Source organism: Protomyctophum parallelum (genome assembly GCF_964188405.1).
Source record: "Protomyctophum parallelum genome assembly, chromosome: 15".
Taxonomy (NCBI): Eukaryota; Metazoa; Chordata; class Actinopteri; order Myctophiformes; family Myctophidae; genus Protomyctophum; species Protomyctophum parallelum.
Genome location: NC_139710.1, coordinates 3676343 through 3703834, shown reverse-complemented (window position 1 = coordinate 3703834; position 27492 = coordinate 3676343). Strand labels below are relative to the sequence as shown.

The 27492-nt window shown below is 43.3% G+C and overlaps 1 protein-coding gene across 1 annotated transcript in view; it reads right to left on the bottom strand.

The window, feature by feature from the left end:
* LOC310871539 (dual specificity testis-specific protein kinase 1) overlaps window positions 1-23606 on the bottom strand; it is a 29817-nt gene extending 6211 nt beyond the window's left edge. Inside the window, exons 1-6 of the mRNA XM_083783118.1 lie at window positions 23340-23606; window positions 22887-22998; window positions 13124-13317; window positions 8794-8915; window positions 6759-6807; window positions 6393-6542 (exon numbers count right to left, since the gene is read on the bottom strand). Coding sequence (XP_083639244.1) covers window positions 6393-6542; window positions 6759-6807; window positions 8794-8915; window positions 13124-13317; window positions 22887-22917 — 546 coding nt within the window. The 5' untranslated portion in view covers window positions 22918-22998; window positions 23340-23606. The remainder of the gene's footprint in view (window positions 1-6392; window positions 6543-6758; window positions 6808-8793; window positions 8916-13123; window positions 13318-22886; window positions 22999-23339) is intronic.
* Between the last annotated feature and the right edge of the window lie 3886 nt (window positions 23607-27492).

Genomic DNA, 27492 nt, shown 5'->3' with positions numbered 1-27492 from the left:
CCCCCCCCTCCTCTTTCTCTCTCTCTCTCTCTCTCTCTCTCTCAGATAGGCGGACAAGATATACAGACGAATATGCAGAGGACACATTTCACATGTGTTCTAACTTCTTGTTTGTCTAGCTTAATGTTTATCACCAAACAGATCAACAAATAGTCCTGTCCTCACTTTACAACAGGGATTATTACAGTGGCTATTTCCTGCCAGCAGAGGGCAATGTACAACTGTGGAAATTGATTTGGAACATGGAGGCGAGTTATCATGGTTTTGTATGTTTCTACCAAGCCCCCAGAAGGGCTGGCCCAAGTTGAAGCGCTCGGCCCTACTGGTCAGAGCTGGGACTGCAGGCGGGCCCGTGCATTTAGCACGAGGAAACCCCGTGCAGGTGGGGTTTAACATTGAGCACTTCTTTGCACTTTTTGATTTGGGCAGCATAATTTGGTGCCCAAAATGGCACCAAATTTTGCTGCCCAAATCAAAAATCACACCTGTGTGACTATGAACTGAGCGGTGCAACTATACATTTATTTATAGTTACTGTACTGTGCTCTGTATACTGTATTGTAGTGTACTGTGCTCTCTACTGTAAATATCCAGATCCCCAGGAACGAGCTCAGGGTGCTGGCCGTCCCGTGTCCGAAACGGTCGAGAAATGACAGAGTTACCGCGTGGGGGTCCCCCAGTAGTAGTGCCACTTTACGCCAGGGCTCCACCGGGCGCGTTGCGTCTCCGTCGCGTCCTGCTCGCGTCATGACAACGTCAACGTCACACTAGAGGTGCTCCACCGCAGGCTTTTGAAAACTGCGCGTCAGCAACATTCTTTTATACATGACTGGACGCGTGCGTGCGTCAAAAAACGAACCGGGGCAATTTTTGAGTCACCGAACGCAGCACAACGCAACGCAACGCGGGCAGTGGAGCCACCCTCCATTGATTAAAAGGGAACATTCCCGACGCTGACAGAGACGCGACGCGCCCAGTGGAGCCCTGGCGTTACTCTGTGCTGTACTTTACTGGCCACTTTAGGTGTTGCAGCTGTCCGTGCTCGGACATACAGACAGACACAGAGACATACGGACACACATAGCTGCGTAATGGAGCGGAGGCTCCACTAAAAAATGCGGAAGTTCTTCCGGGTGCTTCAAAATGCCACTGAGCAACTTCCATCGAAATGAATAGCAGGGGCCCTCTATCCTTTATAACTCTACATTATGTAATTAGGATTCTGATTGTCCTAGAAGAAGTTACTCTTCGTATACAACTGTTGAGATGAAAGATACCAGGGTGAGAAGGATTCTAGACAAATCATGGGTTTGCTATGAGTCATAATCTTCCCTTTTTTCTAACTGTGTATGATGATTTCTATTGTTTTGCATAGATGTGTATATTTGTATGTCTTTAAATGTTCTGATGAATTGAAAATGGAGGACCCTTAATGTAAACAAGTCCCATTCTGCACATTTTCAATCAATCAATTCGAATGCAATTTTTTTAAATGTTGGTTTGTTCCACCCCCTCCCATCACAACTCATGTCCATTTGCACATAGCAGATAAAGGCGTCATGCCTTGTGGCCAATCATTATAATCTGTCGATAAAATGGTCGCCATTCAGCTTGAAGCCCACAGAGATGGCAGACAGGAAGCCCGGTAGGCTCGGCCATCAGTCAACACCTTCTCACCACACTAAATAATTCAGCCCTAACCTGGCTAATGGACAGTCCACACAACACAACAGAAAGTCTTAGGACAACAGCAATAGCATCCCACCAAATACCACTCCAGCTGATTAGTGTCAAGCTGTAATGGAAACCTACAGGGCACATAGCCCTCCATGGCACATGACTCACCTCCACAACAGTATGGTCAAGGTTTACTATTATGTGGAGAACTGTTTACTCACTCACCTCCACAACAGTATGGCCAAGGTTTACTATGTGGAGAACTCATCGTTTACTCATTGCTATTCCAATCTTGTGCACTTACTTTCTACTGCTGGTGGTACCTATTGTACTAAATGGCCAAATTAAGTAAATCTACCCTTGAGAGATTAATCTTCCATGATTCCATGATTAATCTTCCATACCATAAAGTTTAAAACGTATCATACTTTAACTACCCTTATTATGTGGAACTGAACTGTAAAATGGTAAAAAAGAAATACCAAGATTTGACCGATATTTGAGATCTGGTCATGGACTGGTACTATTGTTGATCCATGTTAGTTAAAATACGTAAAATACGTGTCAAAGTTCCTCTCAATCCTCTGACTTCCCCATACATTACTGTCCATACTCCCAGGAGTACCACCATGGCCATTGGCCAATAGCCACGAATTGCAGCACTGTGGTCAGAGGGGGCTGGATGTCTGCGTATCAAGAGGTTTGAGTCACAGACGGAGAGGCTGAAGGCTGGAATGCAGGGCAGAGGGAAAAGGACAGTGGAAGAGATGGATGGAGAAACAGTAGGAGAGAGAAGAGCATAAGATGTACACAGGCAAGCATCGAGGGACAGATGGATGGAGAGAGTGGTAGAAGACTGGAGGGGTTGCTTCTCAGGTGTATGAGTGTGTGTGTGTGTGTGTGTGTGTGTGTGTGTGTGTGTGTGTGTGTGTGTGTGTGTGTGTGTGTGTGTGTGTGTATGGGGTCTCAAAACAAGACGTGCTTATGAGTGAGAGCAGGCTGACGGGGGCACGGCTGGTTCTGGCGTCACAACATCTGGCCTCTATTACAGTAGCCACTAAAGGCTGTTTCACTCTCTCTCTCTCGCTCACTCTCTCTCTCTCTCTCTGTAGTATGTCACTCTCGGTTTCTCTTTTCAATAGTACTTTCCATTCAGTAGCCTGTCATTACGCAGCTCTGCTGGTGCAGTTCCAGTCCCAAGTCTGACCACTAAATTTAGCTCTGGCTTCTCGACTCGCCGCCAAGGAAAGCAACAAGTTTCTGGGAACTAACAAGGAATAGCACAATTGAAATTGAAATAGCATTTGGTCCTGCAACAGATTCAGGAATAGTTTGAGGGATATACAGTAATGAATATCAGTGTGGCACAGTGGCTCAATGGTTAGACAGTTGCCCTGGGTTAGAACATACTGGAACCTTCTTTTCCAAGTTGATGTGGGTTTCTTCCCATGTTAGGGCCATACTTCTACCAGTGCCTGTGGCTGTGACCAAGGCACTGGCCTCAGGGCTGGAGCTGATCCTCAGGCACTGCATGACTGAGGACTAGATTGAATATCCATATCGGGATCAATAGTATAACTTCAAATAATTGAGAATTAATAGAGAAAAGCCAAAATCAATAAGGAAGCATCCAAATTGATATTGGTATTTCTATTTCGTTTGTTTTGATTGACATCTGACTGTACTTGGGTAATTACACTCAGACATCCATGGCACATAACTGAATATTACTGCCTAGATTCAAGTAAGTCTGCATTAGTCATGAATCATCCAGAGCATCACTCATTTGATGTATATACATACAGTGAGTACATAATCATACTCATCACCATCATTATCTGTTTTTACGTCTGGAGACTCCCATCTAGGACAGATGTGCCTCCTGCTGGAAACATGGCTCAGATCTGAACCCATTTGATTTTGGCGTTCACACTCCATTGTGACTGCATGCCCTTGCAGACGAGAAAGACGTCGACCACAGGCAGTGTTCGAACCCACAACCTTCTGATATGTTCAAAAATCACACCTGTGTGAAGTGATCATCATACATCATCTCGTTCCGGCCAATCACAATTTGCGTCCTCACTTTTGTCTTCAATGTTTGTGTTTACGTAATGTTTGTGTTTACACAAACACTCAAAAATGGCCATTCATTATCAATGGAATTTAATGTTTGTGCTAGGACAATGTTTGTGTTTACACACACCCTCAAAGCTGGACATAGGAGGGGCTACCTACTGCCCCTCGAAAATAGTTTAGACTTAATTCCAGACGAGAAGTTAATCCTTCCATTTAGGCTTGAGATGCATGCTGGCATGAAGGCTTGTGTTGGTCCGTTGTACCTTCATATAAACTGTGCCATGTTCCTTAAAACAATGCTCTCACTAAACTCCAGCTTCAAAGCGTTCGAGTCCCAAAGCCCTGCATGGCTATGGTAAACACATGACAAATTCAACAACACTTCTTCTGTATGAGATATTATGAGAGGCCATAGATGTCATAGACATGCTGGCTCCCAGTTAACTGAACCACAATTCTTTCCAACATTGAAAACATGGGAACTTGAGAACTTGTGTTAATCCTTCAGCAATTAATCCCCACCATGTTTTGCTCATTTGGACTATACCCAGACCCGCCTGTGAGCAAAGCAATTGTTTGTTAGTGTGAAGATAAATGGCTACTTGACGGTTGCCAAGTATAATGGTTTCAGTACGCCGGGGATCTGAATCTGGGGGAGACAGAAACGAGACTTGGGAAACACTTTCACGCAGAAAGGGGGGGGGGGGGGGGGGGGGGGGGGGGGGGGGTTGGTTGCGGGGGCAATTACAATGCCACAGTTGAGAGTAGGGCCAAATCAAATGTCAGCCCTTCCCTTCGCTGACGTGGTGAATGTCAGTAACCGAGGACAACATAATATTCACTGGTCGTTTACGACTGAATGCGAGAGGGGTTGGGAGACAAATAGGAAAATCACAGGAGAGAGGGAGAGATAGATTGAGAGAGAGAGAGAGACCGAGTTAGAGAGAAAGAGAGAGAGAAGGGGGCGAGAAAGAAAATAAGTGAAAGAGAGAAGAGGAGGAGAGAGAGCCCAGAACCTGGGATATTTTTTGATGGAATGTGTTAATAACTTATGCTCCAATCTACATATTTTCAATCAAGAAAGAATTGTGGATCTGCTAAATGCCTAAATTGTAAATTGTAAATATTCATTTCAGTAGCCTATATGCTAGAAATAGATACGTTCTATACCATTACTGGTATTACATATTACATATGTTCTATATATTTTTATTTGAATAATAGAATTTTAGATGATAGATGATAGTGACAGTTGAACATTGTTTTCTTTCACAAATAAAGTTTTCAAATTTGGCCAATTTAGGTTTTATGATTAGTTCAATAGATACAATTTAAGACAGTGGGGAGAGAGAGAGAGAGAGAGAGAGAGAGAGAGAGAGAGAGAGAGAGAGAGAGAGAGACATGTTATTAGGGACCCATTCAATTTCCTTGGAACACACTTGAAAACCACTACATTGAAAACTGTTCAACATCACTGCTGTTTTGGAAGGGGCCTCTACTTTCTCATGCAAAGCGAAAATGAGACGGTGTGTGCGTAATGTGTGCTCATGGGCTTGGTGTGCAGAGAGAGTGACTGAGGGCTTCAGTGTCCAGTGACAGTCTTACCATATTAACATGACAATAGGCTGGTCTTGTTTTCCCTTATTCAATTACCTGGCAACTGGACCCAATTATATATGGTTCTGTGATTGATTAAATTACATACCGTACGTTGTTGTCTGCGTATTAAGATAATTACTTTTTACCATTTAACAGATAATACCGGTATATTGAAACCTGCTGGATTGTGCATACCTAATTGATAAATATATATATATATATATATTTATATATTGTTTAATATTAAAATGTATTTGTACGTTAGTATGTTTTCCGCACTGTCAACAGAGAATACTGAGTTGATCCATGTTGGTTAAAATGTATCAAAGTTCCTCTGACTTCCCCCTAAGTGACTGCCCATACTCCCCGGAGTACCAAATGTCATGGCCAATAGCCACACATTGCAGCAGTGTGGTCAGAGGGGGCTGGATGCTGAGAGGTTTGAGTAACAGACTGGGAGGCTGAGGGCTGGAATGCAGGGCAGAGAGGGAAAAGGTTGTGGTGGGGTTTTGTTGTTCGTTCGTTGCTCATTATACTTGTTGAGGTTGGGTTGAGGGGCTGTGTGCTCTATTTAGTGACCTGTTAATTATGTATCACGCCAGGGGATTCAGTCAAATGCCCCTCTAACCATATACTGTACAGTAGATAGCCTGTTAGATGGCTCAGGCTGTGAGCATACAATTAGAGTTACAAATACGTAATTACATTGATTTATTTTATGTGCAGACTGGATGAAACGTGTTTCCCATGCATCACCTTGTTAATAAATGTTTTGTTTTATTTTGTTTAGATATATCTTATATTTTCAATTTGGCTCAGGGGGGCATATTTTTGTAACTGCATCAGCATGGTCTTTTTCAGACAACAATTGTGCCAAATGTATGCATTTTACATTTAAGGTGTCGTTAGGGGATCCAATTATTCAGTTTGGAAGATAGGCATACTTGTAATCTGTATAAAATATACAATATCATATAGATAAAGATATTACATAGAAAATCATAGAGAAATATAAATGCTCCAAAGGGGGCAGGTACCTTGGAGTTGAGGTCTCTGTGGTAGATGTTCTTGTAGTGCAGGTAGATCATTCCCCTGATGATGTCACAGGCCAGATCAACCTTTTCTCTCCAGCTGAGGGGTGTGTCTTTCCTGGCCAGCAGCTCTTCCAGACATCCCCCATTCACATACTGGAAATGGTTCAATCACATTCTGTTATACAGTACAGTGTCACACACCCTCGACTCCAAATGTAATGGAACAGTCCAACCTCATGCTGGATTATATATACAGTAAATCAATCAAGCAAATCTATATTTACACATCATATTTAACACATTAATATGCAGAGCAATCTGTTGCCGTCGACACAGTGGACATACACAGAAAGGACTCCCAGGACTCACCTCTAGTATGGGGTAAAGTTTGTCCTCCTTCACACAGATCCCCAGATATCTAAAGGAAATGGGAAAGCTATTTTGAATATTTAAATCCAAATGTATTTTATTTAGATTTTCCTCAGACTGGATCAAAAGACAGACATCATGATATTTCACATATTGATTGATTGATTGAATTTTTTATTTCACAGCATGGAGAATTCAATACAAAAACAGGAAATCATCATACAAAGAAAGTAAAAAAGTGAAAAACATGTACAGTATGGGGAGAAAGGGATGGGGGGAAAGCGTAGACTTAATTTACAGGGACCAGTTTTGAATTGCAGCCATCCGTAGGTGCTCTTTGAGAGCGGTTTTGAAGGAGTCAAGGGATTCTTAATGGCTGTTGGTAGGGCGTTCCACATTTTAGTGGCATAGGAGCGAAATTAATTTAATTCCTTGGGGAATTGTAACCCCACTGGGTTACAATTGACAATGTAGGCATTTAGCAGACGCTCTTAATCCAGAGAGATTTACATGCCACGTGGTTTGTTGAACTCCCTCTGGTGTTTGTGAGTGTGGACTTCGTTGACATAGTATTTAGACAGGTACATGGGTATCTTGGTGGTGTAGCGGATCTTGTAGACCAGACCCATTGCAAGATGCTGTACTCTGTCCTCAACCCTAAGCCATTCCAGCCTATGAAAGTGGGCAGGGGTGAGGTGAGGTGGGTTCGGGGAGTGAGGCCAAGTAGTAGCCTGACCAGTTTGTTTTGGGAAGCCTTGTTTTAAGGGCGTAGTCGAAGAAACCTTGTACGAGGGCTCCTGTTAAGGTCTTCACGGTGTTTTTGTTGACAAGTGAGGAGATCCTGTACAGGAATCTTGTTCTTTGGTTGACCTATTTGATTATGTTGGTGGCCATTTTTTCACCGGAAAGATTTGCCTCCAGGATGGAACCCAGATAGGTAATTTCATCTTTTCATGTGATAATATTGTCACCTAGTTTAACTGATTACTAATTTGATCCAAAGAGAATGGATTATGTTTTTCCCAGGTGTAAAGAAGGTTTGTTATCAGCGAGCCAGGTGCAAATTCTACCCATCTCTGGTCTCCATGGACCAATTGGAACAATTAACCTGGAGGATGTTATTCAAGACCAATTCAATGCTTCACTTAAAGTGGGACAGTGACGTTGAATCCTAGGCAACGCTGGCTTCTACAAACACCATTTTTCACAGACACGGATATTACAGCCTCATTATTCGATTACTGTGGAGGCAGGATGCTGGGTGCCAGGTACCGCTTGACACCTCAGGCTTACACAATCACCTCTCTACGCAGGCAGCTTCGCACATGCACCATGCTGCGATATGCAACCTGCCATGACCTTGCTAAATGGCTAAAAATAAGATTGCTTAGGTAAACATTCCGCCTATCTCACTTCTTATCTTATGTAACCACTGTAGACAGTGGGAGCGGTGTTAAATTGCATTACCAAGGTCCCGTTTCATTTGTACTGTCACTGTAACTCTCACCGTCAAGAACAAAAAAGCTGCACTTCTGCGGCATTCAAAATTACAACAAGATAATGTAATGTAATATGGTACATCCAGTTTTCATTCTGTGGTGAATATTCCAGTCCATATGCTGAGAACTGGCTACATCATTTTAACTCATTTTAAAGATTAAGTTATAATCTGTATAACTTGTCCCCCCTCCAGACGGAGAGAGGTAATTGGAACAATGTCTGAACTACAGTCAACATGGTGGCTCAACGGCCGGCTATGACCCTCTGCTTTTAACGGGCCTGCAAATTAAGACCCGTCCTGGCCAGAGTAAGAGAGAAGGAGAGAAATGAGAGAAAGAGACGGTGACATGGTTGCAGCGAATCAACGTCTAGTACGTTTAGTAGCACACACCCATACGCCTAACTAATAATACATAATAATAATGACATGTTATAGGTCTACTGTTCTACTTCTATATATCGTGCACACACACACACACACACACACACACACACACACACACACACACACACACACACACCCCCCCAACTGTACCTGACGATGTTGGGGTGGGAAAGCTTCTGTAGCAGACTGATCTCTCGTACAATGCTGTCCTGGTCCACATCGTTCTTATATATTTTCACCACCATCACCTTACGACTGGTATTGTGCACCACCTGACAGACATACCAATATCAAAAGTTCATTTTTAATAGCAGTGGAGATTGTCCGAATGAATTGGGGGAGAGCCCGGTATACTCCGTGTCTCCAGTGAATCTGGGGCAGTGAGTGACAGTGGGAACGGAGGGTTACACTGTAACCCAGGTTCTCTGAGTGGAGAGACTGGCTCTCCACTACATATTATTCAATATGTATGGGAACTGACCCCACGGGGCAGTGTTCATGGATATCTCTTTAAGACACATCCTCTACTGTGGCCCTGCCCAGATGCCAATCAGCGGGCTATTTAAGCCCCATCTGTGCAGTGCCACTTCGATTAACTTGATTGACACGAATTTCGGAGCGGCTCTTTCGTGGAGAGCCAGTCTCTCCACTCAGAGAACCTGGGTTACAGTGTAACCCTCCGTTCTCTATCGTGTTCGAGACTGGCTCTCCACTACATATTATTCAATATGTATGGGAACTCTCTAAGACACACTGCGAGGAAATAAGCAGACCAGCTGCCCCCGCGGCAGCCCGAGGCAGTTTAACCTGAATTCCATCCGAGCCTATAAGTGGTGAGTGCCATGAGTCACAGGCGCTTGCAAAAATGCTCCAAAACTTCAGTATTCATACCAAGTAAGTAATACTCGTGGCCTAGGCGCAAGACGCCACCTAGGCCCTGCTGGCCCAGCACGATGCTAGGCCAGTGACCACCGGGGTGAAGGGCTGCTCAAGCCAGCCCGTCAGATGCCCGGCCGACCTGACCGGTCAAGGTGCCGGTGACCCTACCGCTGAGTAGCACGCAGGAGCGACTCCCACAGGGGGAGCGGATGCCACCACGTTCCATCGGTAGGACAGGGTGAATGTACTGTCGACAGAGTCGACCATGTCACTGCTGTGTAGATCTCTGTCAGAGATACACCATTCTACAGCAACCAGGGGGCTGTCGTCTCATGGGCAGAGTGTGCCTGCCTTCCAGACGACACTGGCACTCCTGCCTGCTTGTCCCTGTTGGATCACCCCTGTGATCCGATGGGACAGTCCAGCCTTCGACCATGGTCTACCCGAGCACCCCTGCTAAAACACACGAAGCGCTGGCCCCTTCACTAAATCCTTCTTTACAGACCTGTCCATACCAGGCAGGGCAGGAAAGAGGTGGAGCCATAGCCTGAGCTTAGCTCGCCCAGCTCTGCCAACCTGGGACAAGGTTCAAGGTAGTCTTTATTTGTCTCCCTTGAGAAAAAATTGTCTTGGAGACAGAGTCACAGCTGTATACAATTAGCATACACGTTCACATAAAAATGACATTTTTATGGGACATTTTAGTCTGTCAGAACGACTGGTCTTTTGCCTCTAAAAACAGGCCCCCATGGCCCCTCCAGCTTCAGCTGGAAGGATGAGACCATTCGTACCGGGGGCGGGGTCCTCATACCAGGGCCCCCGCAGGACACACACTGGTCATGGCCATCCTCTGTGGGCATGTGAGCTCCACATGCAGCCTGAGAAACCCCTGCTGTTTCCATCTCCTCTTGTCTCTATATAGATATATTCATATACCTATATTATTTATTATATGTGTACCTATATATACATACACATCTTGTATTGTACACCATATTTTAACTGTTCGGACTGTGCTCAACAGGGAGTGGGCACATAGTAATTGCTTGAACGTGAGGGGTCATAATCTACCCTTTGCAGAATCTCACAATGCTGCATAAACGAATCAAGGCAACAAGGTACCCTAAGACATCCCCATGACACGGATTCTCAGTGTGCTCTCTCTTTGTTAGGACAGAGTCCATACCAAATCAATGTCCACAGTTTGTTTTGTGTCACCAGCAGAGTTATGGACCTCTGGAAGAGGTTGTACATAAACTGCTCAGCCGCTCTGAGGCGCTCTAGCACAAAACAATCTGACATTAAGCACACTGGAGGCTTCCAAACTTTTGTATATCATTCCAGTAGGCCTACAAGTCCACATGCATAGTGTGTTGTTGTAGCCATTATCATACTTATAAGCATATAAGTATATATTAACCAGAACCAATTGTGACAGAGTAAGCAATTTAATTGCAGCGCCTGACACGGTGGGTCATCGGGAGTTTTTGTCTCCTGATCTTTGAGCCACACCGCCCTCTTGTGAACCATGAGGCACAGTGCAGTCTGGGCAGCCGTCCCTGACGGGCATCCCTCCTACACTATGACGCTCATGTCAACCTGTCAATGAGGAAGTTGGAACACGCTGGAATTGTTTGTTTACACTCTCTGCCGTGTGGTCTGGCCGGACCGCGGTGCAACGAACAACGAACGTAGATGCCTCAGAGTACACCGACTAGGTCAGCTCCTCTGGGTTCTACCCCGCCGGCCGCTGCCGCGGTGTACAGCAGCGATGACAGACCCGGAGGTCTCACCGCTTCTGCAGCCAGGGAACCAAGGCGTCGCCAACGTGGTCGGCTTCGCGCTTGGCTTTGGCCACACCGAACGCCGTCTCCTAGTTTCCCCCAACGTGGTCGGGTTTCACTAGGGACGGACGCACGGACAGGCTCTGCACTGCAGCTTGTTGCTGTTGTTTTTTCCAGTGGAGCTACGCGGCGCCCTGAGAGGGGCCGTCGAGACGACCGGCTCTCTTCTTACCTATGGTAAGTGGACTGTGTGCCACGCACTGCAGCTGTATGTTCTAAATATATATACATATATATTGTTTAATAATAAGTGTCAAAACTGCTGAGATACACGAAACGTCTGCTCGTGGAAATCAAAAAATCGAAGTGGCACTGCACAGATGGGGCTTAAATAGCCCGCTGATTGGCATCTGGGCAGGGCCACAGTAGAGGATGTGTCTTAAAGAGATATCCATGAACACTGCCCCGTGGGGTCAGTTCCCATACATATTGAATAATATGTAGTGGAGAGCCAGTCTCGAACACGATAGAGAACTTGTGTTACTTCACAGAACACCCACCATGCCAGCTGCTCTTCACTCTACAATCGCAATTCACTGAAAAAGTATGTACTGTCAAATGTGTCCGTGTCTTTTTTGTGTTGAGCGGCATTTTCTTCAGTTGAAATTGTGTAATTGTATTGTATTGTCTTAATCCCTCCTCGCTCTGAGAGTTTCAGACTGTGACATTAATATACTACATTAAAAGTCAAAATGATCCTCCCTCATTCCCCATTCTCTCATGTAACTAACCCTATAACAATCCCAATCCATCCATTGTACTTGCATCTCTTTCTAGCACGTTCCACCAGACACAAAGCCTGAAACTGACAAAATTTTGAAAACTCCAATGGAAATTTGATATGGGGGCTATGTGAGTTATGTAAGACCTGAGTGGGACATGGCTGCATAATGTGGCCAGCAGGCTCAGGCCTCCACTGCTGCTGCTGCTGGCTAGAGGGGGACAGTGGAATGAGAAACATGTCCCAATTAGGATCCTCAAACAAAGCAAACGTTGGTGTCGGCACCCATACGTAGGCTTCCTGGCACGGAGGACAGCTTGAGGCTTGAGAGGAGGCCAGACAAAGGTGAAGGTTAAGGTTGGGCAATATATCAACATTATATCGATATTTATTTGTAACATGAGACTTGACCATCTAGGATTTTGGATATGGTAATTATTGTGATATGGTATACGTGTTTTAATCAATGTTTAGAAAATAGTAGAAATAGACAATTTACAAGCTGACATATCACATCATGAAGCGATGTGAGCTCAGCTTATAGATCTGCTATTATCGTCATCGTTTGATGACATTCTGGTTGCAATACAATATTGTGACATCAAGGTATTTGGTCAAAAATAATGTGATATTTTATCCATATCACCCAGCCCTACTGATTTCTGCACCTCTACTTTAACCTTCCTTGAGAAGATATTTTTGAATACAGTAAGAGGTAAGAGTAAAAGGTCACAATATTAAGTAAGTCTTTATTGACAGTATATTTGTATAGTGTCTGAGAGTATGCATCCAAATTGACCCGTAAGGATTTTTTCTGTGCAGGGCATCTTACAGTAATAACCTCATATGTCCACAACAGTTACCTTTCAGAACTAAAACATCTAAAAAAATAGCATGCAGACCGGATATTTTTTGAGTGACACTGTAGTAGAACGAATTAGAGCATTCATTTACACAAAACGATAACATGAAAAGTAAGAGGTTTCTGCCCGACAGCGACAATAAGCAAAGCATGCGTGGTTTGACGATGCTATACCTTATAGACTTTGGAGAAGAAGCCAGTGCCAATGAGCTCGGCACTGAAGTTCTCCCAGAACTCAAGCTTGCGTACGGCGGTGCGGAGCTTCTGCCAGCGGTCCACTTGGTAGTAGCGGTCAGAGCTCTCGCCCAGCAACGTTGGACTGGCCGGCTCGGAGGACACATCCACGTCACACATCCTGGGGATGTCCGCTGGAACGTACGTACGTACGTACGTACACGCGCGCACACACACACACACACACACACACACACACACACACACACACACACACACACACACACACACACACACACACACACACACACACACACACACACACACACACACACACACACACACACACACACACACACACACACACACACACACACACACACACACGCACGCACACACACACAAAAAACATTGTAGTTTTTGATAATTGCATCATACTATGCTGACCAGATAATTACCTGCAACACAAAACACAATAGAGAGAGGCACTTGAAATGCATTTGAAGAGAGACTGTAAAAAGTGTTGGTTAGATGAAAGAGAAGCTAACAAAAGGCCTAATTTCAAATCACCCACCCATAACTATCTCATCTACCTTTCACTAGATGAGATTAACAAAGCATCTCCATTTTATGGGATGAAAACAATGAATTGTGAATAATGTGTTGCCTAAAATAGAGACGGTGAATATGGAGAGCAGGAGCTTGTCACTCAGAGTGTCCAGCCCAGTGTTTAACCCATTCTGACCGGGCACCCATTTTGGTGTCGGCATCATGTTATGCTTTAGCTATTGAAAAATAGCAGATCTACAAGCTCAAATCGAAGAACGACTGACATTTTTTTAATCTGATCTCAGGTCAGAATGGCATATAAACAAAACAAAAATGTACCGTAAGGGTGCTTGTTAATTTGCACAAACACTCAAACAAAACTACTAACATAGCATAACAACAAAATAAATAGATGAAGCTTCTAGTTGCGTACATTAAACTTTCAGCTAATGCTCTTATCCAAACAGATTTGCTGCGGGTCACCATGGCTGGGGAATCATCACATCTGACTTTTTCCATCAAAGAAAAACAAAAAACAGTATCAGAGTGGTCTGAACATCAGAGCCCGGGAAATGTATTTAATCATATGTATTTAAACTACCTTTTTATTGAGCATACAACTTTCCCAAGTTCACACACGAATGGGCTCAACCCTACGACTGATTGGTCACAGGATGATCTCTCTAACCAGAAAACCTTTCCATCACTACTACAACTATGTTTAGCCGTTGCACAGTTGTGACACTGTATTTACCTTGCTTAACGTGTCACTGGTAACTAAATGGATGCTCCTTGCACATCGTGATCTAGGCCAGCCTGACCCTGCATAGTTCCTTCAGGTTTTCATCAAAAGTGGACAGGCCGGACCTCAATTCCATTACAGAAGACAGCAGAATACTCCAGGTCCTTCTATTAAACTCCTGTTACCGGACAACCCCTCGAACAAATGAGCCACATCACCAGAAAAAAGGTGATCTTTATGGGTCTGTTCTAGTGCTGCTTTCTAGGCCCTTTGGGCTACAAAAACAATGTTATTTCTCAGATTAGCCTGCAGAAACAAGCAGGGTAATCCTGACCTATATTTACACCACAGAAGGCTGTTCTCCGACATCTAAAGTCACTTTGTTTTTGTCAGGACAACTGCCCTCTGGTCTGACAATAATGCTGGTGTAAAGCACGCGCTGGCACGCTGACACAATTGGCAAGGCTTTGACAATCGAGTGGGAATCAACCCTGGCTATTCATCGTGGGAGAGAGCGCACACACACACACACACACACACACACACACACACACACACACACACACGCCATTGTTTGCCCTGCACAATAACAATCACTTCACTTTGAGCGCATCTACGCCATACAGTCAGAGAGAAACGCTTACAGCGCAGCCTTCTCATCTCTCTGTTTCTCTCTTTGCTTCTCTTTTCCTCACTCTATTGCATGCTCCCTCTGTCTTTCTTTCACTCCTTGTCCTTCTCTACCATCTTTGTCTTCCACATCCTCTCCCTCTGTCTGTCTGTCTGTCTGGCTGGCTCATCATTTCTCCTCTTCTTCCCATCTTTTTTTCTTAGGTATTTCTTACTCTGTCTTGCTCTGTTCAGCAACTAAATCAACCTGTTATTTTTTTCCACAAAAGTGAACACCAACAAGAGTTATTAACTTGACTTTACGCTGCAACGTTTTACAAGTTACGGTAAAGCAAGGTGAAAGAATAGACTTCCTATGGTTAAGGTTTGCTATCACACACACACACACACACACACACACACTCACACACACACACACACACACACACACACACACACACACACACACACACACACACACACACGTTTGACCTGTGACTAAACAAACAGACTTTCAGAGGAAATATCACAGCCCCAGAATGACGTCTGCACAGCTGAAAAGGAATGAAAGAGATAGTAAAGTCAAGTTTGCAAGGAAGTGAGATTTTCCCCCCAGAGCTCGGGTCTTTCCCCCAGGGCTCAGGTCAGGGCTTTGATGTGTACGCACTACGCATATCTGTATTTGTGTGCAAAACTGTGCATGCGTGTAGTTAGACAGAGAGATGAGCACGTCATCTAGTGTCTCAGTGTGTTTACAGGCCCTTGACTTGTGATTGAGAAGTTGCACCAAGACCAGAGTCATTTCCTGGAACCTCATCAGCAGCCTACGTCATGAGAATAACTCACAGACATCTAAATATTTAGCAGAATTTGTATGCAAATTCATACTTAATAGCGTGTCTTCTTAAACACTAAAAACTTAACAACAAAGGTCTCACAGGGGTCCATTATTGGCCCACTCCTTTTTTCCCCTCTAAACCAAATATTGTCACCAAAAATAGCTGATCTACACGAAAACATCTAAGCATATGGCTTGCTGCTTAACAGAAATGGAGAAATGAATGCATTTTAAATATTTTTTTTAAATATAATTTCCGTGAACGGAAATGCCAGCTTCTTTACTCGGATTTCGGGAGGTGTAGTTCCAGACTCTATATAGCATTCGGAGATTGTGGAATAGTTGTCTGGCTATGCGAGACTATATATAAGTACTAAAGTACTTGAATAGCAAATCATATTGTGAGTCAAAGCTTGTGATATGTACTGCAATTTGTAGAAATTATACATCACACTTGGTTTTAACCACTCACAAGTTAAAACCAGTGTACACGTTTACAATGATTTCCCAAAATGTGTGCATATAGCCTACAAGCAAACAAAATGCACTCACACACACATACGATCCGTCCCCCTGTCTCACTCTCAACAATGCTTTCTAACAGATGCCACACATGTATGGCAAATGTACGTTCACCACACATGGCACACATGTATTATACCTTTGAGGAGAGTATGCCAACTCAAGATAGGATCTGATCATAGATCATACATGATCTATAAAAAAAGAATATCATTATTAAAGTTAAAATTAACACTATGGATTTGACTGTGTAGCTACAGTATTCCCGATAACCTGGTTATCACTCCAGCTAGACAACGGATATGAATAGATGCTCCAGCAGGCTTAAAGCACAATGATGCAGCTATGCTTTCAGTATATCATTAATCTCCCTTAAACAGCCATCTATGTCGGGACAGCTCTGGCTCAGCAAACCTTGTGCAACAGAACCCTGCACTTAAATTGCCTGTCAAGTGCCAATTCAGTGATAGGCTAATGGATACTTTCTAACTGCTTCAGGACCACGGGGCCACTGTAGTTTGGGGTCTGTGTGTGTGTGTGTGTGTGTGTTGCAGAGCAGGGACAGCAGGCAGAGATCATGTTGTTTTGTGGGTCAGTGTGAAATCGATAAGGCCAGGCTGGGCCAAACCAAGCCTGACCACACAGCTGCGGCTCCTGTCCTCGTTTTGCCACAGCCACAGTGGAATGACATTACAGAACATAATGTAACCTCTGTGTGGAATGAAATTACTGTACCTCTGTCTGTGTGGAATGACACCACAGAGCATACTGTACCTCTGGATCACGCCATTGAAGTACTGCCCCATTGTTGCCGGACCAATAAAGAATCACATACCAAATTATGTGATGAAAATCTGTTTTTCTGGAAATAATTAATTGTTCTATTTTTGCTTGCTAGCTTCATGCTGATTCAGCATTTCTGTTATGAAGTTTAGCTTTAACGGGTTTCAAGGGCCACAGAAATGTTACTTTGAGGGAGGGGGGACGAGAGCAGAAACGTTTGCGGTTATATGGTATTCCTGCGACATCATGAACAGTACCCTATAGCACATGCTGTGGAGTGACATGGCTGCGATTTGGATTTCCAACAGCCTATAGTTTGTGGTGTGGTAGCCCAAATCCAGACAAAACTTAATTATATACAGTACAGGCTGCCCTCTGAAAAAAGATAGAGCGCCAGTGGGAGAAATAGCTGAAGAAATATATCTGTATATATATATTACTAAAGAACTGGAAAGAAATGGGAAAAGAAAAGGAATGAACCTTGGGGAGAAGGGCACCCCCTCCAGGGCAACTCTGTGCACAATAGGGGACTAGTACTGTGTGCACTGTGTAATTTCACAACCTTCCTTGTACGACCAAGCGTCAGAGGATACCATTGACTAACAGCAGAGGATTCAAACATTAATCCCACATCATCATCCACAGTGCATTTGACGGGGTCTAGCCCTGAGGCACTGACCAGCCCTATAGAAGCCATGAGGACAAGCACCATCAGTCAATCAGCCTGAATCAATTTCAATTTCTGAATCAATTTCCATTTTTAACCCACTGTGGTTCTCAAAGTGGGCTCTGGGGAAAAAGAATAGTGACCAGGCACCAAAATACGGCTTCTTCCACAAATATAACAAACGTCTGAGTACTTTTTGGATCGTAATATCATTGCATAGGCTACCTCAACAATGCTCAAACCAATATCATATATTTACTTTATATGTTCTGTTCTCAAGAATTATGACATGGAGGTAAGTACTTGGTTACATAAATCAGTAACTTGGGGCAGAGGTTGTTCTTTGTGTGGGAAACTGTAGAGACAGAAACAGGAACCAACTAGACAGATGCGCTCCTCAGAGCACAGGTGTCCACCAGGTCGGGGGCCCGCAAAATTGGAAGGCAGTCATAATCCAATTGAAAAGGAATCTGACTGATGTCTTGATTACAGGACTCCAGAGATAATGTTTACGGATTTGTGTGAGTTTTGGACAGAAAAGTATCAAAAATGCAAAATGGCAAAAAGAAAATCTAGTCTGGTTGGGCCCTATATGGGGAGTTGCATCATGATCCAAAGAATCCAGGGGGATAAGAGTTGACCTACTGTTCAAGAGTTATAGACGCCTTAACAGACGACGTCACACTGATAAGCACCAGCATGCGCGCGCATACCGGCAGCACAAGAACCCTTCCTCTCATAAGATGCAATGGAAAAGTTCTAACTGCAAGTGTAAAAAATGCCCCATCAAACTTTCAGATGCTGTTTTTCTCCGAGTGTGGAGGAAGAATGATTAGGATTTTTATTGTGATCTCTCGCCCTTGAAATATATAATCCTTGGTTTCTGTTGTGTTTGAACAATAATAGCAATTCGAAACAGTTGTCCTCAAAACCACACCTCCAGTCGCTGTCATAAGAATGGGAGGTGCGTTCGTGAACACGGCAGCAGAGCCTATCGTCCCGCGATGGTGTCGCGCACGCAGACCTCTACGCTCACAACAGTCGCATCTGCGATGCGATGTGAGCTTGTATATCAGCTGTTCTCTGTGCGCAATACTGTTGGGCTTTGAAGTATAAATGTCTCCTAGGGTGCATCTCACTAGGTTGAATGAAAAAAAAAACAGCGCTCCCCAAAACAACAGGTTTGGAGATCTGTTGGGAATTGATTATATGAAACAGTCACCTGTGCCCAGTCCCTATGTTTGTAAACAAATAATTTAAAAAAATTAGGTTACAGTTTCTTTCCTTGGCCCTTCTCAAGATTAGCTGCTCACAGGCACACTGCCGGACAATCAGGAGTGAAAACAGGAGTGAAAACATAGTCTCCGACCTGGCGCTAATGAACCATTCTCCACCCACATGAATAATGGAATGGGCATTAGAGTAGATTACACATTTTAGCACCCTCTTTGTAAAAGACGGTAACCTTAGACCATCTTAAACCTAGTTTATGCTGTGTAAGACAACCCCTTTAAGCCAGATTGTGTGGCTGTGAGCCACTTGGCATATATACCTCCTCCTTTGGCTTGTTTTTTTCTGTAAAGTTGCTGTAGTTGCGTCCTAATTAAACATCACTGCCTCTGACACTTGTCATTCTCTTTTCAGTTTGCAACAAGTAGTAATCCGGCCACCTCCATCCCCAACTCAACCTTGTCCAAATCATCTAGTGTTGAGAAGTGAGGAAGGCGGTTCATCTGCACTGCCACCACCAGCATCTAGACTCCAATGGGGGATTCTCCCCATTAAAAGCTTATCTTATACATTCATTGTAAATGGAGTCTAATCACCAAAATGTTCTCTTTTATTCAATAAAACTGTATTCAATAAAACATATGCTTGCTGTATATAAAGTTCAAGGGCATGCGTCTGGATTATGCCCAAACATGTCCAAGTCTGACATCAGCGCAAATCTACGTTGCTAGGCAATGGTTGAGGTCAGGGCACACCGCTATGGGCAGATTAGGATTTTGTTTTTTTACACAACAAAAAACTGCTTGTACAGTATAAACTAAGACTGACCTTAAAATAGGGTGCATTTTGCATCCCAAAACGCAGTTTATAGTTAAGGGACGCAATAAAACAACGACCTCTGCATCCACGGGATGCACTACTGTACTGTTGTTTTATTCTAGTTTATTTTGCTAGCTTTAGTTATAATAATTTCTTCTTCTGTTTTCTAGATGAATATAACCACATTATAACCACATAAAATGAAATGGGAGTTAAATGCTGCAATTTGTAAAAATGGCAAAGTATGACTCCCAACGTCGTTGAACTGAGACTCATGAAATGTCCCTGGGACTCATCTAAAAGACCATCCCTGCATCCCAGGACTCATTACATTGAAAACCTATTTACATCAGCCTACAGTAGGAATGTCACTGTCCTTTGTCTGTCATAGTGTGATCAGGTGCCAAGCACAGTAGCTCACCATCTGCCAACAAATCATCGACTTTCAACATTGTAAAGGACTTGTCAACACTGGAGCACTCCTCTTACAGGGATTAATGATCGTAGGGCATTCTGAGAAACAATAGTGGTTGTGGAGGGTTACCTTATTTTATCTCCTGCTGTGTAGTCGCTCAGTTTATGTTAAAACACCAGTGACTCTCCGAGAGTAGAGCAGGAACACAAAATCATATTTTGAAACCAGGCATGGATCTGATTTTTATATGACATATGTATGTCTAAACTGGTAGGAATCACCACCATCAACAATCAATATCTTTAGCCCAATTTGCTTAATAATTTTTTTTTCCAAGCAATTAATTATCCCTTTAAAGCCATACAGACTACACAGTTATTAAATATTCAGTAAAAGATATTCGGCGACCAAGGCATTCTTGTTTGCCATTTGTCTGGGATGGAGGGGAGGGTGGGCGTGATAGAGTGTTGAAGAGGTCATAGATGATGAAAAGAGGTTACAGAAAATATGGTTAACACACAATGCGTCTCTGTCCTCCTCTTCGCAGTTTCTCCCATTGACAGCATCGGTTGGTTTAACCATGCAGGCAACCACAGTGTTTGTTCAGGTCAAGTTCTTGTTATCGTGCTAACGTTGGTGCTAACAGTAAACTCAAGGCCCCACCAACATCAGCATTCCTAAATGAAGCTCTCAGGGACGGCGCATACAGCCCTGCCAAGCCAATGTCTGATTTAAAAAAATAACTGGATATTATTTTACATGAAAAGAGCTGGATTGTCGAAGGGACAACAGCATGCTTTTTGTTGATATTGTCTGCATAATAACAGCCAACTACTGTACAGCAGCACACTGTAAATCATTGCTCTTAACAAGGGCAGGGAGGAGTTATGTTACTGGTGGGTTACACCCAAACCCCGCACAGAGTCAGACATAGCTGGAGTGTTTGAATTCACCACTCATACGTCAGTAACAGTTGTTTCTCAATTCGAACACAACAATGAGGAGACCTGAAGTTACCAAAGTACAGCGGACAGACAGTACACAAGACCTTCTGCGAGGTGAGAGCTTAGAAGCGAACCGTACACAATGATACATGTGATCATCATTGATTCCAGACTGTGAGGAATCCCATCCTTACTGTACAACTGCAGCATTAGAATTTCTAGTCTAAAGCATCTCTCTAACTATTCCTCAATCCCTTCATCCCTCAATCCATTAATCCACTCCTCCATCCATTATACTGAAGGCTACAGCACAAACTCTGCTTCTTTGACTTCTGTATAGCCTATAGCAGGCTGCTTTCCTTGGAGAGACAGAGAGGTAGCAAACACAGATGACTGGCTTGGAACAATTTACAAAGGTTTCACACAATCTACACAGCTACTGCAAACAGCTGCCTTGTAACTAAGCAGCTACTCACGAAGGGGATGCAACAATGCTACCACTTTTTCACATACAAAATGGTTTGTGAGCAGTGCACTTTCAGCATAAAAAGTAAGAGGCGAATATAGCAGAAAGACACTAGAATGAGCTTTGAGGAAACATTACTAAGATATAACCATTGTTCTCATGTAAACCCTAACGTTCCACTCTTTCTATTGTACTGTACAGTCAAAAAGTATCCCACCTTTCATTTATCAAGCCATTTTCATAATCCTACCTCCTTTTACTTTTGATTTACATTTTAATTCATGAATAGGCTATGATGTTTTGGTTGATTTATGTGGTTGTTGTCCACATTGTGAACTGTAGTTACTATTTGTATCACAATAAATAAGTGTGGTTCATCAACAGCTGAGGGTTCCCCTTTTGAAAAGGAGTCACATTTGGTAAACAAATTAGCCTATAATAATCAGATTTAACAATCAACGTATTTTACAGTTTACACATATTTGGTCCCTTACTCCTCCTAACTTTAAAGGACAACACTTGGGTGCCAGTGGGAAGCACTGCATTACATCATAACATCCAGTCTTAGATGGAGGATGGATGAGTAACAGGATACTTTCCTGACACAACAAGGTTGCACAGTTAGCCAGGATGCCGAGCTCAGGGTTTTCTAAATCAGGACAATGTCCAGCTACAATTCTACACACTTATTGCACGTTAGCTAGCCTACAGCATCTGTGTTAAGCTTATAAAAGAAAGAAAAATATATGCATCATACTTATTAGCCTACCATCAAACATCTGACATGAGAAACTATGACTGCAATAAATATCATATGAGATTCTGCTTAAGATGCAATCCATAACTTTTTTGAATGAATTAAAGATTTTAACCAATCAGTGTGGTAGTGTAATCTCCATGTAATGCCACGTCTGCTGTGGTTGGAGGTGGTCTCACTCTTCCATTGAAGATTTTAGACCATGGTTGACTAGTAATAAATCTTGGTTGACTAGTAATGACTAGAACAACTGTACCTGTAGCTCTAAGCTCTAAGAGGTGCCCACTGCCCACTATATCATATTACCATTTAAACTGTACATTTTTGAACGCTCCACAATTCCACTCATTAACTTGAGCTGGACTTCCAATCCTACAGTGCAGTGAAAAACTTGTTTGCAGCAACAAAAACACAATACTTACTCCAGTGATTTAACATGCTATTCATATGCATCTTGGGGAAGGGTCGGCAAAATATGCCGTCCGCTGACAATGATCACAAGATCTGGTGACCAGCAGTCACCAAGTCCAGACACTGGGGAGACACACATGCAACAGACAAACAATGAGCAAGCGCATACGCAGTAGGCCTACAACAAAACACAATTTGCTTTCATGCAGGCAACAAACAGGAACTATTCAACCACACCATACCATAGCCCACAGGTTAATGAAAATCTTTCTGTCAAAATGATATAGTAGCCCTATAGGCTAATTTCACCTGTTGCATTTTAGTTGCCCTCTCCCTCCCCGTTTGTAATCAATAAAGATAAGTAAACAAATGTTATGTTAAATTGAGTAGTGTAGTTAACTTAACAGAAATAGCAATAGACTATATGGACGGAAACAAATCAAACTATTTAAGTTAATACTTACATTCTGTGTAGGCTATAATGGATAAGTCCTTATTGCGTTTAAAGATGAAAAGTGCGTGGGCTGGACTAGGCTACTGCATTGCTCTATCTATATTTATTGTAGTTGTCTGTCTCTCACTCAGCATCGCAGCAGCGATGTTCTTTACCTCTCCAGTAGACTAATGTTTCGCAACAGCGAGCAACAATTTCCGTGCACTACTATCGTGTGCATGTGCAGCTTCAGAGCTTCTGCAACATCAATGCGCTGGTTGCGTGCTTGCAGCCGGGCTCCCACACACTTTGCGAAAGAAAAACACCTCGCTACATGTTTGATGGGTCGTCAAGCAACCAACCTCATTACGTTGGTAGTATTAACTCCGCCCACAGACAATATAGCGTATGAGCAGCCTACGCTTGACAGAAAAGGTAGAGAAATAAATAAATACTTTAGTTCGATCAGTGGTTCCCAAAGTGGGGTAGTCAGAGTTATTTTTGAACTCCTACTTTTAATAAGTAAAACCATTGCAAACAAAACAAACTAGTACAAACTATATATATATATATATATATATATATGTACACACACACACACACACACACACACACACACACACGCACACACACACACACACACACACACACACACACACAATTCAATTCAATTCAATTCAAAGGGCTTTATTGGCATGAGAAAACATACGTTTACATTGCCAAAGCAGAAAGAACAATACAACAATACAGCAATACAATCAAAACAAAAATTATGTACTTTGTCAGAATCTTCAATAGATCAACTTCTATGTACCAAGATCACTCGATGCAGGTATAGTGCAGGAATATACACAATGATTAGTCTTTACGGTGGTTGTGTTCCATTTGATATCCTTCTCCTATCACAGCAACTCACAAATCTTGCTGCTGTGTTTGCACATTGTTGTACTTCGCCCAGCAGATATGGGAGTTTTTTGTCATTGGTCATGTTTTAAAAATCTCCGTGTGTGGTTGTAATCTGTGGGAAGTTGTGACTCTGATGTCTTGGTACAATGGACAGATATAGGAAGTGTAGCTCGGTTTCCACTTCATTTAGTGTGCAGTGGGTGTGGGTGCATAGTCTGTCTTCTCTCGGGATACAGGTCTGCCTATGACGACACGACACACACACACACACACACACACACACACACACACACACACACACACACACACACACACACACACACACACACACACACACACACACACACACACACACACACACACACACACACACATACTTTTGTAAATGGCCAGCTTTAGCCTGCCTAACTGCCAGCCAAACTAGGTTTAGGGCAGCTATCCAACTCCAGTCTGCTGTTCTATAATTTGTGAACAACAACAAAAAAATCTGAACGTAAGCTATTTAGAAATTATACTGTATGCACTGTAATATTGTTTTACCCGTTTATAGAGAGGAGACAATATGTCATAGTTATAGATATTTTGAACAGTGTGTAGGCCTACAGTATAGTTTCAAAAGTGCTTGAGCCCAGAGCATATAAACTCCCACTCACAGTGAATGCACACAAACAGAAGACAAAGGAATTATTGATGGCCCAGTCATGGGCAAAACAAGAAAATGTAGTAGGCTGAAAGAGGTGGATTAGCCTAGGTTATCAAACATTAAACAAAGACATTGATTGAAACGCTCACTTTAAACCTTAACTTCACTGAAGACCAGGCATGAATTGTAGCCTACACTCTTATCCAGGGCGAAGGTGTGAGCTCGGATTAAGCAAAGTACAAGCATGAACTCTAGTCAACAAACAACAGGATAAACAGTCACACGCCTAGAGTGCAAGGAGAACAATGTAGTGCCTCAAATAAAGGATACCATGCAGGCAATATAACCTTGCATCGTACAAACAACATGCTATCTAAATTACATTCTTAACATCAAGAAAGCATGCAAAGTAACCAAAGTATATGTATAGGATCAGTAGGATGTGTGGAGCATTGTGCCGAGTGTTTAGGGAAGGCATAAACAAGCAATGCCGCCTACTGTAAACCTATTCTGCAGACTGACAATCAATCAATCAATCAATCAAAACACACGCACCACAGCACCTCAAAGGCCCTTAAAACAAGGCTCCAGACCTCCCAAAACAAACTGGTCAGGCTCCTACTTGGCCTCACCCCCCGAACCCACCTCACCCCTGCCCACTTTGACAGGCTGGGATGGCTTAGGGTCGACGACAGAGTACAGCATCTTGCAATGGGTCTGGTCCACAAGATTCGATACACCACCAAGATACCCATGTACCTGTCTAAATACTTCCTTAATGTAAACGAAGTCCACACCCACAACACCAGAGGGAGTGCAACAAACCATGTACAACCCAGATTCGGCACAAACAAGGGACTAAATTCTTTTCGCTCCTATGCCACCAAAATGTGGAACGCCCTACCAACAGTCATTAAGACATGTGAATCCCTTGACTCCTTCAAAACCGCTCTCAAAGGGCACCTACGGATGGCTGCAATTCGAAACTGGCCTCTGTAAAATCTGAATCCCCCCCACCCCCCCCCCCCCCCCATTTTCCCTCACTGTATATTGAATCTTTTCCCTTTTTTGCTTCCCATATGATGAATTCCTGTTCTGTACTTTAGCTACATAGAAATGTCTATTTGTATGTCTCTAAATGTCTGTATGTCTTTAAATGTTTTGATGAATTGAACAATGTGGACCCTGTTGTAAACAAGTGTAATGCTTAATTGGGTCGTCCACTCACAGTTGACAGTCTTTGTATTGAGTTTGTGCTTAAAATGTACTGTAAATTCTACAAACTGTTAATAAATATTTCAATCAATCAATCAAAACGCCTTATGTGAGTAATATTGGGAATTGGCCTTGGGTCGTCTGGTTTTTCATCTTAAAATGGGTCCCCTATAAACCAACCAAAGAAAATAAGAAATATGATGAGCTTAATATTAAGCAACACAAAGAAACAAGCAAAACTATATCTAAACCTAAACAAACACAAACACTATACGCGTCGCTAACATGTAATCTGACCAAAATAAGTAATGACGTTTACAAAAAGCAAGCTCCCATGCACATTCCGTGTGTTGTTAAATTATACCAAGATATTATTTTTTACAGGTTGATTCATGTAACTTTATCACGCGGCAGAGAAATATCTACTAGGCCTACAACTCGGGCAGAGCCAATAGACAGTGCTCCAAACGGTTTTGACCCATTTTCTTTTTTTACAGTCTATGGTTTTGACACACGCGGCAGCGCGTGCAACTATGACACTGACAGGCGGGGGCGGGACTTTATACGCAACCCTATCGGGATTTTGAATGACGCCTGGTGCGTCAACCACTCTGTAGTGGTTGACGCAATTTGACGCTACAGGTTTATTCAATTCAATTCAATTCAATTTTATTATAGTGTCAAATCACAACGAGTTGTCTCAAGACACTTTACAACCAACAAAGATCCACCCAGAGCAAGCAATATTGCGAATTTGCGACAGTGGCAACGAAAAACTCCCCTTTTAGGAGGGGAGAAAAGAACGTCAGGCAGAACCAGACTCTGGGGTGGGCGGCCATCTGCCTCGACCGTGTCGGGGGGGGGGGGGGGGGGGGGGGGGGGGGGTAGAGGGAGAGAGAGAGAGATAGACAGAGAGAAATAGACAGAAATAGACAGGTGGGCTCCGTGGAGGGGTCTGGTCCACATCTGGTCCACATCTGGTCGAGCTCTGTGAGGCCGGGTCCAGGTCACACTTCTGGTGGGCTCCATGAAGAGGCCTGATCCACGGTCACGCTCATTCAGTCAGTTGGGGGTTAGTATTAGAGGTCCACAGAACTGCGACGGGGAGGACGAAAAGAGACTCCGGGGAGAGATTCCCCGGATGTTGGATTAGTGGCAGGCCTTACTGGAGCCTATATAGTGTATATTACAAGTACTGCTGGGAGACAGACCCACACAACAATGTACGACCATGGTATCCAGCCAGACTTGGAGACAACTCTAGCTATAGGCTTTGTCGTAGAGAAAGGTTTTCAACCTAGTCTTGAATGTGCAGAGCGTGTCAGCCCCACGGACCGAAGCCGGGAGAAGGTTCCACAGCTGAGGTGCCTGGGACCTAAACGCCCTGCCTCCTATTGTAACTTTTGATATTTTTGGAACA